At 42.6% G+C, this 16,267-nt stretch overlaps 1 protein-coding gene across 2 annotated transcripts in view; it reads right to left on the minus strand.

Annotated features, from left to right (window-relative positions):
- The window catches only part of Clpx (caseinolytic mitochondrial matrix peptidase chaperone subunit X), a 39,765-nt gene extending 26,237 nt beyond the window's left edge, over positions 1-13,528 (minus strand). For both annotated transcript variants that reach the window (XM_052188014.1, XM_052188013.1), the window contains exons 1-3: positions 13,239-13,528; positions 4,529-4,689; positions 1,932-2,049 (exon numbers count right to left, since the gene is read on the minus strand). In XM_052188014.1, the coding sequence (XP_052043974.1) occupies positions 1,932-2,049; positions 4,529-4,689; positions 13,239-13,317 (358 nt within the window). In that variant the 5' untranslated portion in view covers positions 13,318-13,528. The remainder of the gene's footprint in view (positions 1-1,931; positions 2,050-4,528; positions 4,690-13,238) is intronic.
- Positions 13,529-16,267: the final 2,739 nt, after the last annotated feature.

Here is a 16,267-nt window from a genome sequence, read left to right on the forward strand (position 1 = left end):
CACACACACACACGGCACCGGCAAGATACAAATTAAAACTACAAAATGAGTCAGAATGGCAGTGTTCTTACACAGTGGGGACAGAAATCCCCAGACTCTAGGATTTTACTTCATCATGTCAGATTTGTCTAGAAAATATCATATTCAGGTCCACCACTCTCATTTTCTATGGCGATCCCAATTACTATTTATTCTAATTGGTTCTTTCTTTCACTATGTAAACCCATTAAGAATACTTCTTGTAGTCAAACTGTCCAGTAGAGCTACTTTAAAATATTTTTTTAAAGATTTATTTATTTTATGTATGAGTACACTGGAGCTGTCTTTAGACACATCAGAAGAGGGCTTCAGATCCCATTACAACCATCATGTGGTTGCTAGGAATTGAACTCAGGACCTCTGGATGAACAGTCGGTACTCTTAACCACTAAGCCATCTCTCCAGTCCCTTTAAATTTATTTTATGAGCAGGGCCAATGATGCATGCACACCTTTAGTCCCAGCACTTAAGAGGCAAAGGCAGGCAGAGATGTGTGTTTAAGGCCAGGCTGGTCTACATAGTAAATTCCAAGACAATAGGAGCTATGTAGAGACTCTGTCTCAAAAAAGGCTCCCCAAAACTATAAAAATGGAACTAGGGGCTGGAGAGATGGCTCAGTAGTTAAAAGCACTGACTGCTCTTCTGAAGGTCCTGAGTTCAAATCCCAGCAACCACATGGGGGCTCACAACCATCCACAATGATATCTGACCCCCTCTTCTGGAGTGTCTGGAGACAGCTACAGTGTACTCACATATAATAATAAGTAACTAAAGTATTTCTATCAGAGTTAAACTGTACAGTGAGGCACGACTGTGACCCCTGTACTTAGAGGAGGAGCTCTTGGAGCTCAAGGCCAGTTGGGTATACAGCAAGACTCTCTCAAACCTGGGGAAAGAAAGGAAGGAGAGAGGAGGAGAAAAGAAAAGAAAAGAAAAATGAAAGGAATAAAGGAAGGAGATGGGAGGGGGAAAGAAAAAGAAAGAAACCTTCTCATGGGCACAGGAAGGCTGACACGTGGTACAGTGCAATTTCCCTTGATTATAATTAGCTCTAAGCACAGAGGCAATGAGTCATTTGATGTAATGCACTTTGCTCTTACAGTTCAGAGAACTGTCAGAAGTAGCCTGAACCATTAATAATCACCAAACACTTCCTAAAACTGAGAGTTCTCACTTCTGGGATATCAGTGCCCAGAAGAAATTACCTTAATACATAAATGACTGATTTCCTGGCAGATGAGTTACTTAATAGTTACTTAATAGTTAAGAGTTGTGATGGTTTGTATATGCTTGGCCCAGGGAGTGGCACTATTAGAAGGTGTGGCCTTGTTGGAGTAGGTGTGTCACTGTGGATGTGGGCTTATGACCTGCCTGGAAGTCAATATTCCACTAGCATCCTTCAGATGAAGATGTAAAACTCTCAGCTTTGCCTGCACCATGCCTGCCTAGATGCTACCATGCTCCCACCTTGATGATAATGGACTGGATCTCTGAACCTATAAGCCAGCCCCAATTAAATGTTGCCCTTTATAAGACTTGCCTTGGTCATCGTGTCTGCTCACAGCTGTAAAACCCTAACCAAGACAAATGTATTTGAAGAATATAGCAATATAGTATAAATAAGTCTTGGATTTTCTACAGTCCAATGAATATACTCAGGAAAACTCACAAAATCCAAATCTGAAACAAATATATTGAAGCAAATAAAGCAAATATTTTCTTTCTTCCTCTCAGAATATAAAGTGCTACTACCAGTCCTAGGAATTTTTAGGTTTTTAGAACATTTAGAGAATCACAATGTCAGGGCAAAAATAATTCTGGTTTATATAATATATAATTTCTATATAGTCAATGGCCTGTAGCAAAAGAGGAAAGAAAATCAAAATACTTACACACAAAGGTCTCTACATGTGTGCACAAGTCGCCACATTTAGGGCAGCGAAGCTGGTTTCCACCTTTCCCAGAGTTCCCAGAGCCTGACTTCTTACTGCTTCCTTCAGTCACTGATTTCTAATGTTCACAAAAGAGAAAAAAATAAATCATTTGTTTCATGTAGTTTAGATGTAAACAACAATTTATATTAATCTTAAAATTTTACAATTTCGTGCTGGAAAGATGGCTCAGTGGTTAAGAGCGCTGACTGCTCTTCCAGAGGCCCTGAGTTCAATTCCCAGCAACCACATGGTGGCTCACAACCATCTGTAATGGGATCTGATGCCCTCTTCTGGAGTGTCTGAAGACAGCGACAGTGTACTCACATACATACATAAATACTCACATATATGACAAAAGATCTACCATAAAAATCAAATCAGTCCTAGTTACTATGTATTTATCTAAAGCATTTTTTTTTTTTTTTTTGGTTTTTTGGATTTGGTTTTTCCAAGACAGGGTTTCTCTGTGTAGCCGTGGCTGTCCTGGAACTCCCTCTGTAGACCAGGCTGGCCTCGAACTCAGAAATCCGCCTGCCTTTGCCTCCCAGAGTGCTGGGATTACAGGTGTGCGCCACCACCGCCCGGACTAAAGCATTTTTTTAAAAAAATGTTTTTTGTTTTTGTTTTTTTGGTTTTTCAAGACAGGGTTTCCCTGTGTAGCCCTGGCTGTCCTGGAACTCACTCTGTAGACTAGGCTGGCCTCGAACTCAGAAATGCACCTGCCTCTGCCTCCCAAGTGCTGGGATTAGAGGCATGTGCCACCACCGCATGGCTAAAAGAATGTATTTTTTAAAAATATATAATGTATGGAGTATACACACACAGACACATATTTCTTTGGTGTTTCGAGACAGATTTCCTAGCTGCCCTGGAGCATAATTTGTAGACTAAAGTGGCTTCGAATGACAGAGTTCCTTCCATCTACCCTTGCTTCACAAGTGCTGGGACTAAAGGTGTGCACCACCACTGCCCTGCTAATGATTCTCATTTTAAATGAGATTTTTAAGTTACGTATAGGAATAATCCAGGCTGGTGATTCATACTTATAGTCTCAGTGCTCAAAAGGTTGGATCAGGGAGCTGGAGAGATGGCTCAGTGTTTAAGAGCATTTGACTGCTCTTCTGAAGGTCCTGAGTTCAAATCCCAGCAACCACATGGTGGCTCACAACCATCTGTAATGAGATCTGACGCCCTCTTCTGGTGTGTATGAAGACAGCTAGAGTGTATTTATTTATATTAAATAAATCTTTGTGCTGGAGCAAGCAGGGTCGACCAGAGGGAGTGGGGTTGAAAGGAGAGAGCAGAGGTCCTAAATTCAATTCCCAGCAACCACATGAAGGCTCACAACCATCTGTACATCTATAGTGTACTCATAAAATAAATAAATAAATCTTAAAAAACAAAAAAGGTTAAAAGGTTGGATCAGAAGACTTGCCAAGCTGGGAGGTGGTGGCGCACGCCTGTAATCCCAGCACTCTGGGAGGCAAAGGCAGGCGAATTTCTGAGTTTGAGGCCAGCCTGGTCTACAGAGCGAGCTCTAGGACAGCCAGGGCTACACAGAGAAAGGCTGTAAACCCTGCCTGCTGTGTAACCCAGGCAGCACTGGAATGGGATCCTGACTTTAGCCTCCTGAGTGCCCACCAAGCCTAGCTTATTCAGTGCTTAATTTATATTATAGTTATATAGTTATTGTACTTAGTAAGCAAAGAGTAAAGTTCTAATAGGCTAAGTATAAACTGTGATTAAATAATGGCATAATTAGTCGGATGGAATGAGGGTATCCATTTCCATACACTAACTGCGAGTGTTTGAGAAGTGGCTGCTGCTGGGCGGTGCTGGTAGACACCTTTAATCACAGCACTTGGGAAGTAGAGGCAGGTCAATCTTTTAAAGTTTGAGGCCAGCTTAGCACCATAGAGTGAGTTCCAGGATAGCCAGGGCAACACAGAGAAATTCTGTCTCAGAAAACCAAAAAAGAAAGGAAGAAGGAAGGAAGGGCTACTTTTCCATAGGGTTGAGCTTCAATTCCCAGCACCCACATGGCAGCTCACAACTATCTATAACTGCAGTTCCAGGGATCTGATACCCTCTTCTGTCCTCCCCAGGCAATACATACATATGCTGTGCAGGCAAAAAAAAAAAAAAAAAAGCCAATACACATAAAATTTTAAAATAAAGATTTAAACTGGGTTGTGGTGTGTACATCTCAATCCTAGCTCTTGGGAGGAAGAGGTAGGTGCCTCTTTGTGAGCGCACAGCCAGCCTGGTCTATAGAGTGAGTTCAACTATTTGGCAAGGCTCCTTTTTTTGAGGGGAGGGGGTTGGATTTGGTTTGCAGGGCAGCCTAAGTCACAAGAAAACTGCCTCAAAAAAAAAAACAAAAACAAAAAACTAACTGACAGAATACAAAATAAGATCAATTCAGATTCTTCAGATCATTTTATGTAATTCACATTTCCTACACAACACATTTAAACTAACAATACATAACACTACTATTATATTTAGCTCTTTAAAGACAGGAAGCGTATAGATGCTAACAAGACAAAACTAACCTTATTTCCATCTCCGGAGCCGTCCTTGTTTGCCCCATCTTTTGAGGCAAAGTATGCTGGTGTTTCTGAAAAGGTTCTTAGAGGAGCTCTGCGCAGAATCTGAGTGTCCAAGGTCCCCAGTCTTCCTAATATTGGCACATGAATGCGCCCACAAGAAATACCTGGAGGGAGAAGGAAGTCTATTAGTTTTCATACCAAATGCTGGTATGTCTCAATAAGTTCCCAGGAGGCTCAGTGGTTAAGGACACTGGCTGCTCTCCCAGAGGACATATGTTTGAGTCCTAGCAACCACAGGTCCAAGAGTCTCAGCAACCTCCTCTGCTCTCTGCAAGTACTAGGCACATACATGGCACGCATACATTTAGCCAAGTACATTTACCCACATAAAATAAAGTCTTAAACAAAGTCCTGCTAAATAAAAGCTGAACACAAAAAGCTTGAAACATGCTAGCTTTCCCAGAAAAGCTACAGGCCAAGGGGAGAGGGGAAGATAGGGGAGGGGAGGGGAGGGGAGAGGAGGGGAGGGGAGGGGAGGGAGGGGAGAAGAGGAGAGGAGAGGAGAGAAGAGAAGCAGAGGAGTAAGAGGCCGGCCATGAGCTCCTGGAGAGAGATGGGTGAAGGGACAAGAGGACAGAGGACAGAGGACAGAGGACAGAGGACAGGACAGGACAGGACAGGAAAGGAAAGGAAAGGAAAGGAAAGGAAAGGAAAGGAAAGGAAAGGAAAGGAAAGGAAAGGAAAGGAAAGGAACCTCTGGCCTCCACAGATATGCTATAGCATATAAATCCATAAGCACACATCACAGATACATACAAATTATAATAATTAAAAATGTTTAGTATTAAGTGGTACACACTTTTAATCCCAGTCTTTGGCACATAGTTCAAAGCCAGCTTGGACTACTTAACACCTCATCTCAAACAAATACACAAAATACAAACACATACACAGAAACACACACACACACACACCAATCCAGGCAAGGATGGAGTGGCACATGCCTGTAGCTTGCAATTCTAGCACTCAGGAAACTAGGCAGGAGAATTCCTAGCTGGAGATTAGCCTGGGCTATATAATGAGAAAAAATAAAACCCGGCTAGAATCATAGCACAGGTTTGTAATCCTAGTACTTAGGTGATGCAAGAGGATCAGTACAAGGTCATACTCAGATTCATATTGTGTCTGAAGTCAGTCTAGCTATATAAGACTGCTTCAAATAACTAAAAACAAGGCCAGAGAGCAAGGGCTCAGTGGTTAAGAGCACTTGCTCCTCTTCCAGAAGAGCCTCTAGCCTCTGAGGAAACCTCCTAACACTCACACGCAGTCTGACTGACTGACAGACACACACACACACACACACACACAGAGGGAGAGAGGGAGAGAGAGGGAGGGAGGGAGGAAGGGAGAGAGAGGGGGTAGGGAGAGAGGGAGGGAGGGAGGGAGGGAGGGAGGGAGGGAGGGAGGGAGGGAGAGAGAGAATATTTCAAGAAGAAAGGGAAGAAAGATACCTCAGGAGTTAAAAGCACTAACTTCCAGTTCAAAGCTAAGAATCATTTGTAACTTGAGTTCCAGGGGATCTGAAACTTCTGGTGGTCAAGGATACTGCATACATATGATACAGACATACATGCAAGCAAAATATTCAAAAAGTAAATTTAAAAAATCTGTTTTAAAAAAAAAAAAAAACAAAAAACAAAAAGGTGGGAGAAATGGTTAAGAACACTGACTGCTCTTCCAGAGGTCCTAAGTTCAATTCCCAGCAACCACATGGTGGCTCACCACCGTCTGTAATGGGATTCAATGCCCACTTCTGGTGTGTCTGAAGAGAGCAACAGTGTACTTTTATGCATTAAATAAATAAATCTTAAAAAAAAAAAAAAAACCAAAAACTAAAATGATAGCATACACTGGCATTTTCCACATTTGGGAGATAAGAGGCAGAAAGATCAACTCAAGTTTATCCTTTGCTACATAATGAATTCGAAGCCAGCCTAGACTAAGGATACTGGTTTTAAAACAAAGAACACCATTATAAATAAGCATACTTGGGCTGGAGAGATGACTCAGCAGTTTAGAGCACTTACTGCTCTTCCAAATGTCCTGAGTTCAAATCCCATGTGGTTACATGGTGGCTCACAACCATCTGTAATGAGATCTGATGCCCTCTTCTGGTGCATCTGAAGACAGCTACAGTGTACTTAGATATAATAAATTTTTAGGCAGGAGCAAGCCAAGGTCTACCAGAGTGAGCAGAGGTCCTTAATTCAAATCCCCAGCAACCACATGATGGCCCACAACCAACAATACTGCTACAGTATACTCAAATACATAAAATAATCTTTAGAAAAAATAAACATACTTTAGTGAATTAAGTCTTATAGAAAAAGGAACCATGTTTAAAGTATTATTTGTTTTTGTTTTTTTAAAACAAGGTTTCTCTGTGCAGTCCTTGCTGTCCTGGAACTGTTCTGTAAACCAGGCTGGCCTCCAACTCAAGATCCACCTATTTCAGTGCTGGGATTAACATGTGCTTGAAGTACATTTGTACTTCCTCTCTTGATGGACATCAATGTTGCTCTTGAGCTGTCTTTACCTTTTTCTTTTTAAGCTAAGTCCCCCTTTGCAGTACTAACTCACCTGGAACTCAGCATGGAAACCAGGCTGACCTGGACTTGGCTCTTGGAGATTCCCTTGCCTATACCTCCTGACTCCTGGGATTAAAAATATATACCACCATATCTGACTTTCTTCCTTTTTCTTCATTTATTATTACCGTGTATCTGTGTAGGATGTGTATGTGGGGGTGCACATGCCATGGTGTAGAGGTCAGACAACAACTTTGTGCAGTCCTCCTGCCTTTAGCTGGGTTTCAGGGAACAAACTAAAATTGAACAAAGAGGTAAATGGCCTTTGATTAAAAATTCTATGTCTTTCTGCTATCTTCCCTCGCTGTCACCATGGTGCGAATGAATGTTTTGGTGGATGCTCTCAACAGCATCAACAGCGCTGAGAGGAGAGGCAAAGGCCAGGTCCCCATCAGGCCGTGCTCCCAAGTCATCATTCAGTTCCTAACTGTGAGGATGAGGCACGGCTGCACTGGAGAGTTCGAGATCCCTGACGACAACAAAGCTGGGAAGATCGTTGTGAACCTCACAGGAAGGTTGAACAAGTGTGGAGTTATAAGCCCTAGATTAGATGTTCAATTCAAAAGACCTAGAGAAGTGGCAGAACAATCTGCGTCCATCACGGCAGTTTGGTTTCACTGTGCTGACAACCTCGGCTGGCATCATGGACCAAAACAGGCAAGACAAAAACATACAGGAGGGAAATCCCGGGATTCTTCTTTTAAATGTAAAGCATAAATAAAAAGCCTTTATGGACTGTGGAAAAAAAACTATGTCTTTCAGTACTATGAGGCTAAAAACCTTACATAAACCAAGAGACTATAATGAATACTTATGGTGGCTTTCTAACAGTTTACCAAAATGCTGTTAGAAGATAATAAGTAACAATAGCCAAAAACTGGTAGAGGAGACGTTAACAGTTATTTTTAAGAAACTATTGGGCTGGTGAGATGGCTCAGCGGTTAAGAGCACTGACTGCTCTTCCGAAGGTCCAGAGTTCAAATCCCAGCAACCACATGGTGGCTCACAACCATCTATAATGAGATCTGATGCTCTCTTCTGGTGTGTCTGAAGACAGCTACAGCGTTCTTACATATAATAATAAATAAATCTTTAAAAAAAAAAAAGAAAGAAACTATTTTCAGCAGGGCAGTAGTGGCCCATACCTTTAATCCCAGAACTTGGGAGGCAGAGGCAGGAGGATCTCTGAGTTCAAGGACAGCCTGTTTTACAGAGTGAGTTCTAGGACAGCCAGAACTATACAGAAAGACCCTGTCTCAAAAAACCAAAAACTATTTTTCTTCTCATTTTATTGCAAACTTACTCTTTAAATTTTATTTTTATGAGCTCATGAACTTGTATGTCTAAGCATACAGTGTTTCTAAATACAAAAACCAATGCAACCTTAAAAACACCATATAAAACACTACCTGAGCCAGGAGGGTGGTGCAAGCCTTTAATCCCAGCATTCGGGTAGCAGAGGCAGGCTGACCTCTTGAGTTTGAGGCTAGTCTGGTCTACAGAATAGCCAGGGCTGGTTACACTGAGAAACCCTGTCTCAAAAAAAACAAAAACATTACTTGAAAAAATACTTTATGTGTCATTTAAACTTCTGAAGTAGAGGATTTCTTTCCTGGAACTTTTGGCATGGTATTACAGTGCTGCTTTAACACGCTGTAAGCTATGACAAGGAACAAGATGCCAAGTCACTAAACTGATGGTCTTCAAACTCAAGTATGCATTTAGTACTACCTGGTGATTTTGTTAAAACACTACAGGCACTCTTCCCTGGTTCTTCAGAAGGCTGAAGGCAGGACCCAAGAATGACCTTCTAACAAGGTCCTAGGTTGATGCTGTAGCCAATGCCACTGCCTTGGGACTGCACTTCAAAAACAATTGTACTAAATTGTACTAAAGTGGCCACTCAGGAACCACAAAACCACTTCAGAAAAGATAATCAGCACACTATCAGGGGGTTTAACTCTCTTTTGTACCATGAAACTTACATATTCTGGTAAATTTTTGAACAGATTTCAGATTTTTTTAAATATTATACCATAAAATAAGTAACAAAGAAAATTCACTACACTATGCTAAAAAAGAAAATCAAAAAAATTAAGGCTTGGTGGAATAGGCCTACTGTAGCACCCAAGAGGCTAAAACAGGGGCTGGTGAGATGGTACATGAGGTTCAATCTCTAGGAAACATGGCAAAAAACTATTCCAATTGTCCTCTGGCCTCCATAAACACAGTATGATGATATATGTGCACATACACACCCCTGCACACACTCAAATAAACAAAATATAATTTTTCAAAAAGAAAATAATGGGCAAAAAAAATCAAGATGTTTAGGTCCAAGCTAGCCCAGACTGTAATATGAAAATGTGTGATTCTGACTGGTGATAAATTCAGACACTTGTAAGATTGTTATGATTTATGGCCTACTTTGATAATTAAAGAAAATGCTGTTTTCCAGTTAAAGATTAGTGGAAATAAGGTTTAGGAAACCTGAATCCTACCTATTGACCCCTGAAGGACCCGTGAACCTCAGGTGAAAAATCCCTGAAAGCTAGGGAAATATTTCTGTACATTTTGCAACACTGTTTGGCAGTAAAGATAAATGCTAGTTAAAAGTTAAATCATCTATGAACATCTTTCACACAGATAAAGCCTTTTGAGCTTCAGAGCAGCTTCTAATATCTATTTTGAGGCTGTTAGGAAATAGAAGAAAGCTAAGCCTGGTGATACAGAACTGAGCTGCTTTGATGGCTGAGGCAGGAGTATGGTAATTACATTCAGTGCCTGCAAGGGTCACAAAGAGAACCTGGTGAAGCATTGTCTCAAAACAATATGTTCCTGGAGGGCTAAGCACTTGCTAGCATGTGTGGGGCCCTTGATCCATGTCCCACTATGGCAAAAAACAAAACAAATATAGAGTGATCCCCAGCGGATGCGGGAGGACCACAAGCTCACACACAGTGAGTTCCAGGAAAGCATCAGCTGCAGAGTGAAACCTTGTCTCAAAACAATGATGTAATTTACTCTTTAAATTTTATAAATTTGTGTATGGTTGGTTTACCTGCATGTAGCTCTGTTACCACGTGTGCCTGTGAAGGCCAGAAGGAGGTGTTAAGATCCCCAGAAGTGTAGTTAAGGATGGTGTGAGTTACCATATGGGTGCTGGGAATTGCACTTAGGTCCTCTGGAAGAGCAGCCAATTCTCCAGCCACAATTTATTCAGCTTTTAAATATTATATTTAACATATATACTTAATACATATTTAAATTTTTTTTTTCATTTGGGGGATAAGCTTTCACTTTCACCAGACTGGCTTAAATACTGTGGCAACCCTCCAAAGTGTTGAAGTTATTAGCATGAGCCAACACCATACCTAACTTTTTGGTTTTGAGACAGTTTTTCATGTAACCCAGACTAGTGTGAATTCTCTCTTGGCCTTGAGTCCCAGATCCTCCCTGGATTCTTCATTTTGAACTAAGGAGTCCACAAAACTTTACAAATAATCTAGCTTAAAAAAAAAAGAAAAACAACTATTTTACTTAGCATGAAAGAATAAATAGCAGATAATAGTCTCAAAAAAGATGAAAAATTATCTGTTTTAGTGACAGTATTTTAAGTGTGTATAATAACTGGTAAAATTAAATAAAGACAATATCCAATAAAAGAAAAAGTAACTGGTGAAATAGAAAATAACACTATATCCTCTTACAAGTTTGGCCTCTAATTAAAAAGTTTTCAAATTGAAAAAAAAAAAAAGAACCCAAAACTTAACAAGTACTTACTACATTTATTAATTTATGCTTAGATTTTTATTTTATGCACTATTGTCTCCTGTGTTCTAAATACTGTTTAATAAGAACAAGTAACATCATTACTGTAATATTTCTTAAGTTTAAAGATATTTAGCCGGGCGGTAGTGGCGCACGCCTGTAATCCCAGCACTTTGGGAGGCAGAAGCAGTCTGCGTTCGAGGCCAGCCTGGTCTACAGAGTGAGTTCCAGGACAGCCAGGGCTACACAGAGAAAGCCTGTCTCGAAAAAACCAAGCCAGGCGGTGGTGGTGCATGCAAAATTGGTAAAACAAAAATGCTTCAACTATTCATTCTGCCCTATTTAATCTATTATATTTGACTATCAAAAATGAAGGGAGGGAGGAAGGAAGGAAGGAAGGAAGGAGAAATAGGACTAAAAATTAAGATAGTTACACTATATAATCATGAAAACTGTGATGCCAACATGTCTGACCTCTTCATTCAGACCTTTTTTTGGAATGATACCCTTTGTCTTTCTTGCTTGTTGGTTAGTTCGGTTTGGTTTTGAAGACAGGGTGTCTATATAGCCCTGGCTGTCCTAGAACTCCCTCTTTGGACCTGACTGGCCTGGAACTCTGAGATCCTCCTGCCTGTATCTCAGCTGCTGAGAATAAAGGAGTGACATGACAGCCTGGCATCCTTTGTTTGAATTTAAGGAAGTCAGAAACTGAAGAAATTACATCAATTCTACAATCCTCCCAAAGACAGGGCCAATGCTGTCCCTGAGAAGTTAAATGCTCAAGTATTGCCGAATGTATACACTTAAAAGGCAAAGTGACCGCATACATGTCACACATATTTAAAATGTGTCTCTCTGTCTGCTCTTCACTAGCAGAACTCTAGTCTCTCTACTGTACAGGCCCAGGGTTGAAGGCAGGTTGGGAGACTCAGCAGCAAATGCTTTTATTTGCTGAGCTACCTTTCTAACCCACTTGTCAAGTCCATTTAAGAAAATATATACGTCAGCTGGGCGTAGTGGTGTATACCTTTAATCTTAGCAATTGGAGGCAGAAGCTGGTAGATCTGAATCCAAAGCCAAGGTTAGTCTACAAATTCCAGAGATCTGGCTTGCCCCTGCCTAAAGATTGCTGGAACTAAAGTCCTGTGCTATAACCTCCAGGCTGACTCTGGGAAGTCTTTGACTAAATCTTACCAAGAATCCCTCCTGTCTAATAAAACACATGACCCTTTTCAATGCTTTGTCTACTTTACCAAACTTAAACATGACAAATTCAATACCCCTAGTACCAAACAGTAATACCTTAAGCCCTCAATGAATGTATGTCAAATAATACATTAAAATTATGTTTCTTTCGTGTGTTTACAAATCAAGCGTCTGGAATTGGGACATCTATTTGAGGTGTGGCAATGTTAAGACTAAATCTTACACTTACGTGTCAATACTAAATGCTTCCGCCTATGTTACTCCATTTCATGTGTATTATAAGCTGCCAATTATACATTTAGTAAACAATGATGATTTTTAGAATTAGTAAAAAAAAAAAAAATAGGAAACCGGCTCTTGTTGATCCAAAGGTCGTCATGAAAAGACATCTGAACTTATGTTCAGAGTCTAAGACCTAGCCTCACAATCTGATATGCATAGACTTGAGGGAGGGGAAAAAACGGGTTTCATTCCCGGAATCTCTTGGCAGGTGTGCACTCTGTCACGGGTCCTGATGAATAGAGAAGCAAAGTAAACAAGAGCCTCTCTTAGAGGCAGATCCCAGCTGTCAAACTGGGGAAGCGGGCGAACGACTGTTGCTATGTTTAAGTATTTGAAGAATTCCAGCGGTCGTTTTCCCCCACCTCCCCGCTACTTTCTTGGGACCCCAAGTTTGCCAAATATCTGGAAGGCCAGCGAGCTGTGTTTACGTCCTGTCGTCACCGACCGCACAATGACAGTGACACCCTTACGCTGCCCCTCCAGGCAACTAGCCGGACACACAGAGACAGCCCTAAATGTGACAGGCCCCAAGCAGGGCTGCACGGGGGTCACTTTTTTAACGAGCGAGTGCCGCACTCGGTTCTTCTCCCTGAGTTGAGGCGAGATGGCCCCGTTCCAGCCCCAAACTCCGAAGGCCTGAGAGCTCACAGGCGGGCGACAGCCCACTGGATTTTCTTCCAATCCGACAGCCAGGTACTTCAGAGGCTCGCACCGCCTCGCAGCCTTCAAGCCCTCCTCCCCGGGGTCCCTACCGGTTCACTCGCTGAGAGCCCAGAGTGGGCACGGGCTCGGGACTACTTCGTTACCTCTCTGCGCGGAGGTGAGCGAGGTGGTGAGAAGCCGGGCGGCCGCAGCGCCGCAGGTACAAGCGCCGCAACTGGACATCTCCGCGGGGCCTAGGCCAGGGCTTCGCGCCCTGAGGATCGAGGGGGCTCAGCGGCCCGATTGTGCCGCTCGAGTGTTACGCTGACTGGCTTCGCTCCCTTCCGCCGGTTCTATGCTGGCGCAGCGTTTTCCCCACCAGGCAGCCAGGCCTGGGCGATCCCAGCGTCCCACCGCCTTCTACTCACAGGAGTAGACACCTCCCCTCCTCCCCTCCCTCCTACTCTCCCCCATTCCCCGCCCACCCCGACCGGGGAGCGTGCGCGCGCTTGCGTCCTAGACCCGGGAGGGGGCGTGGGTTTACGCTGCGCATGCGTGAAGACTAACGTGAGCCTCGAGAATGGGGCGGTAACCTGGGCACCAATGAGCACGCTACGGCAAGCGGCGAACCCAAAGTTTTGCGGTAGCCCAATTTCTCAGGAAGTGCCTTTATTCTGATGTTAAAAAGTTTTAGACCCAAAGAGGCACGTGTCGTGTCGGGAGTTGTCCCTACGCTTCTTAACAGCAGGGGAAATAAAAGCGAAAAAAGGTGAGGATCTTTTTTAAGTGATCCGAAGACTAAGAATGCAGTTTAATGGTAAAGACCATAATCCCACATAATAAATATAAACTGTAACCGCCAGGCGCTTGCACTTCGGCAAGTTCCTTCCTTCGTGGACTCTACATCCTGGCTTCCTTTATGTTCTCTGTTTCACTTGCAGCACGAAAATGGTTACCTAATCCCACTCCCACCCCCAGCAACAAGTTGAATAGAGACAGCTTTCCGTGCTCTTTCAAGCTTTGTGATGATAAAGTTTTCAGTTGTTGCTAGTTGCCTGTGTGGATTTTTGTTTTGATTTTTCTGAGAAAGTGTTTCTCTGTGTAACCTTGGCTGTCCTAGAACTCCCTCTGTAGACCAGGCTGACCCCGAATTTAAAGAGTTCCGCCTCCACCACCATATGGGTTTTTATTTGGGACTATGCCAAAGTAATTATGCATTTTTGTTTTTGTTTTGTTTTGTTTTTGTATATGAATCTCAACGCTAAACGCCAAATTGACAGGTAGCCCGGAACTTGCTATGTAATTGAAAACGGCTTTGAACTTCTGATGTTTATGCTCCCACCTCTAGATGGTTGAGATTACAGAGTTGTGCCACACCCTGCTGGAACCTTTAGATAGAAACTGTGAGGAAAGAGAATCAAGCCAGGATCAACACTAGTTCACTTATATTAACCAGCGTCAATCTCCAGCCAGAAAAGCGACTTCCAGTTCCCCGGGTCTAACTCACAGAAGGGGAATTACAGGTGGTTCATACTAAAGGATTCTTTCTAGTGGAGCTGACTTTTGGTAACTCCTCATGGTAAAGTTGCAGAGATAGAAAAGAATTCCTGTCATTCTTCACTAAAACCCACACCTTCCCTGGCTGCATCCATGAATACAATTGAAAAGAGGGGCTCAAGTTCTCTCAGTAGTTGCTTTCGAACTGTGTTCTTAGACTCTCTTGGAAGCTCTCCCTACATGGTTACTGTGAGGGAACCAAGTGGACATTCTCTGTCTGCCTTCTCCCACACACATCCTTAAGAGAGAAGTGATGTTTTTTTATCTGTTTTATTTATTGGGATTTTATTGGAAATAGTCTTTCTGTATTAAACAGTGTTTGGAATTCATGACTCTAGGACAAACATCTCTTTTCAGAAATGAACCAACACCGGCCCCAGGTGGTGGTGCACACCTTTAATCCCAGCACTTGGGAGCCAGAGGCAGGCAGATTTCTGAGTTCGAGGCCAGCCTGGTCTACAGAGTGAGTTCCAGGACAGCCAGGGCTACACAGAGAAACCCTGTCTCAAAAAAACAAAACAAAACAAACAAGCAAACAAACATGCCAGAGCAGAGGTGGTGGGACCTTTAATGCCAGCACTCTGCAAGCACAGGCAGACTGATTTAGACTGAGATCTGACAACTACCACCATGTAGATCTGTATTCTTAGGGTGTGTCAATGGATAGTGATCACTGAAAAACAGTGCTCCAGGGGGCGAAGAGAGCTCGGAAAGAGGTTAGGGGCACTCCTCATGCAGAGGACCCAATGTCAGATCATACCTACCTGTAACTTGAGATCCAGGAGGAGTTGGTCCCTTCCTTCTGCCCCTTGAGGGGACGGAGGGAGAAGGGGGAGAGGGTACACTCACACACAATTTCTTTTAAATCTTCGCTTCATGCGTGTGAATATGTTGCCTGCATGAATGTGTGTGTATCATATGTGTACCTGTTGGATTCCCTGGATTATGGGATTATGCGTGGCTGTGAACCAGCATGTGGGTGATGGGAACCCAGTACCTCTGCAAGAGCAAAGTACTCTTAAATGCTGAGTCATCTCTTCAGTTCTAAAAATATTTTTTAAAAAGACAACAAAACCATGTGGTGGTGGTACATGCCTTTAATCCCAGAACTGGGGATTAGAGAGGCGGGTGGATCTGTCTGAGTTTAAACTCAGCCTGGTCTACAGAACAAGCTTTAGGGCAGCCAAGGCTACATGGAGAAACCCTGTCTCAGAGAGAGAGAGAGAGAGACAGAGAGAGAGAGAGAGAGATCATGTATATGGGTGTTTTGCATGCTTGTATGTGAACCATGTGCATATAGTGTCCAAAGAGGCCAGAAAATACTGTCAAATCCTCTGGAACTGGAGTTAAGATAGTTGTGAGCAGCCCTGTATGTGGAAAAGAGCCCAGGTCCTCTGGAAGAGCAGCCATCTCTCCAACAGTGTTACTTCCTCCTTTTGATATAAAAGTATCGACCACTGCTCGTCATCATTGTACTTACTAAAAAAGTTATTGTCCTGGCTTCTGCTCAACCAGTGGTCCAAACAATAGCAAAAACTAAGCTCACATGTAAGGACTGAGTTGAGTCCAGAAAAAGCATGCAGGTCAATAATTTATATTACAATTTTTTTTTACCCACTTGTGCTAGCAGGCCCTG

This window comes from Apodemus sylvaticus, chromosome 7 (genome assembly GCF_947179515.1).
Source record: "Apodemus sylvaticus chromosome 7, mApoSyl1.1, whole genome shotgun sequence".
Lineage (NCBI taxonomy): Eukaryota > Metazoa > Chordata > Mammalia > Rodentia > Muridae > Apodemus > Apodemus sylvaticus.